The sequence below is a fragment of the Frankliniella occidentalis genome, unplaced genomic scaffold (genome assembly GCF_000697945.3).
Source record: "Frankliniella occidentalis isolate FOCC.00 unplaced genomic scaffold, Focc_3.1 Scaffold29, whole genome shotgun sequence".
Lineage (NCBI taxonomy): Eukaryota > Metazoa > Arthropoda > Insecta > Thysanoptera > Thripidae > Frankliniella > Frankliniella occidentalis.
In genome coordinates, this window is record NW_026267159.1 from 513,681 (window position 1) to 516,328 (window position 2,648).

Below are 2,648 nucleotides of genomic sequence, written 5' to 3' on the forward strand. Positions count from 1 at the left end.
GGGGCGGAGCGGCGGAACGGGACGGGAGCGCACTGAAGCGGCCCCGCTCCCCCCGCCCCCCTTGTCTAACGAGAAGACCCCGCCATGCACCAGGACGGAGTGGTTTGCCTCGTTGTCCCTAAGTCGTCTGGTGCGGGGCGAGCAGAGACGACGGTGAACAACCTGTCGGTTCGCTTCGTGCCGCGCTCGCACTGGGAAAAACTATTCAAACGTGTCTCACGTCTCGTGACGCTCTCATTTCTTGAGTGTTCGTGTTTCATCATGCTTTGACTTTTAGCTCCACCCCGGCCGATATTCCCGTCAAAATGTTGGCAGTAAAAAAAGTAATGCACAATTTTTCACACTCACTTCATGCCCATTGCACTTTAAACGTTACTATGAAACAGAAATGCTAAGCTAGAAACAAAATTAACCGGCCCCGCCCCCGATTAGTCAAGTGCGAGGAGGTTCCGCGCGAGTACTCGCATTGTCAACCCCCGCGCATCGCCGGGCAGCATGCTGTACCGTGTGCATAACGCCGACGTTTTTTTTTTTAATCCGTTTTGTCCACTTTGCTGTGCGTTTTCTACCTGGCTGGTGTGAGGCATTGAGTGAGGTACCACTATAGCAGCGAGGGGCTGGATGGATGGAGATACGTCGGCAGGGGCGACGGGGCGAGCTGGGTCGAGGCCCATCGAACAAGTCAAACAAGCGAGCCGCCGCGACCGCAGGCCACCAGTGTGTTCGATAGAGGCGGAGAATCTGTGTGTCTTCGTGTCTATATGTGTGCGTCAAACACGCGTAACAAGGGCTGGCCGCTCGCTGCCAGAAGTTTCCATTATATACATATCCGACGGTTCCTGAATTGATATGGCATGTTATTCTACCGCAGCTCCGCGTTTCGTCGGCCAACCGTTCGAGACCGACTATCGATTCGACACAAGCGTTCTCCCCACGCCCCACTATACCACAGCCGAAAATTATTGAGACGCCTGCAATGACACTGTTGGAAATTATATCGTGATTTGACGAAAAAATATTAAGTTAGTTTTCTACACAAACTCTTCGTAATTTCAAGCAAAGAAATGCATTCGTCCAATAGCCAACAGTTTGTTAGAATTTTTATACTGAACGAATTGATCCCGGTCTTTAGACTTTTTGAAACAAACTCCTGACATCGTGATATTCTGACACTCGTGATGTTATGAATAATTTGATGTTATACAACTATGAACAGTTCGTACCCAAATTTGATGAATAATACTCGGCATTTTCAATTACGAATTATTAGTGATATATTATTATATCGAGGAATGACGAAGTTCAGAAGTGGACCTATTTTTGACCTATTTCTATTCTGTTACAGTTTTCGTCTGGCAGACGGATCCAACCTGGCCATCGAGAGCGTGCACACGTCGGACAGGGGCATCTACCAGTGCGTGGCGACCAACATCGCGGGCAGCAGGGAGTCGAAGGAGGCGCACCTCACTGTGCACGGTGAGTAGCAGAGAGAGAAGGAGAGAGAGAGTGAGGAGTCAGAGGGGAGCAGAGAGGGATGACGGCGACCCAAGCGGCTCTCCTTGTGTCGTTTACTGCTGTTGTTGGTGGCAGTGTCGCCTGATCTAAGCTGTCCCCCCGGATGAGACGAATCAAGAGTGACTGGGCCGGGGAGGGGAGGGGAGTGGTGGCGGGGCCGGGTGGGGTCTGGATAAGCACTAGACTTGTGCGACTCTTTTTTGTCCTTTATACGCTGCGAAACAGGGGGAGTTTGAGGGCGAGGGGGAGTGGGCGAGACGGGGGGCTGGGAGCGAAAGCGAGAGACAGAGAGAGGCAGAAACAGACAGGGGAGAGCAAGAGAGGGAGAGAGCGAGAGAGTGCGGGCAAGTGTACGCGAGATAGTGAAAGAGACAGCGAGAGAGACAGAGACAGAGAGAGAGCGAGCTAGAGCAAGGGAACGTGGTGAAGGGCGGCAGCAGCTGCTTTCGCTTTGTTTTGATGTGCCTGCTGCCTCGCCCTCCTCCTCCCAATTCTTTGCCTCGGCTGCAGCGCGGGGTGGAGGAGGCGGCAGTAACCATGGCGCGCTGGTGTCGCGTGGGTGTCCGGACATTTCCTGCAGCCCCATCATGAAGCTCGTCCCCCTCCTCCCCGTGCTCCGCCGGGACCTCATCCCCGTAGCTCTAAAAGCGGACAGGGGTCCTGCCCCTCCTCGCCTCGTGTTGCGCCCCGGGGAGGTGAGGGCGCTACTCGCGGGTACCGCTGCCTGACTGGGGACTTTTCATTCCAGAGAACTAACTACGACTACTACAGGTGCCGCAACACACTTCACCCCCCGAAAGGTGTCTCTGCATCAACCTAACCCAACCTAACCTAACATCACTGCTGTTCGCTCATCGCTCTCTCACCACACTGGGAACGCAAGTGTGTGAATGTCGCACTCTTGCAGGTGTGTGAATGCCCATTCCCCATTCGTACACTTGAGCGGATAAAGGTGTGAATTTTCCTTTAAAAAATCACACTTAGGCCTTTATGTGTACGAATGGCGTTCACACATCTACAAGTGTGCGATATTCACACACACTTGGGTGTCCGGTGCAGAGTGAAAGGTTTGTGTGGGACGTCCTCTACTCGCGCGAGGAGCACACTTAACAACAGTCGGTGATTGTGTGAGC

The 2,648-nt window shown here is 53.2% G+C and overlaps 1 protein-coding gene across 1 annotated transcript in view; it reads left to right on the plus strand.

The window, feature by feature from the left end:
* LOC113202107 (protein sax-3-like) overlaps window positions 1-2,648 on the plus strand; it is a 125,011-nt gene that overhangs the window by 80,163 nt on the left and 42,200 nt on the right. Inside the window, exon 6 of the mRNA XM_052265686.1 lies at window positions 1,346-1,476. Within this exon, the coding sequence (XP_052121646.1) occupies window positions 1,346-1,476 (131 nt within the window). The remainder of the gene's footprint in view (window positions 1-1,345; window positions 1,477-2,648) is intronic.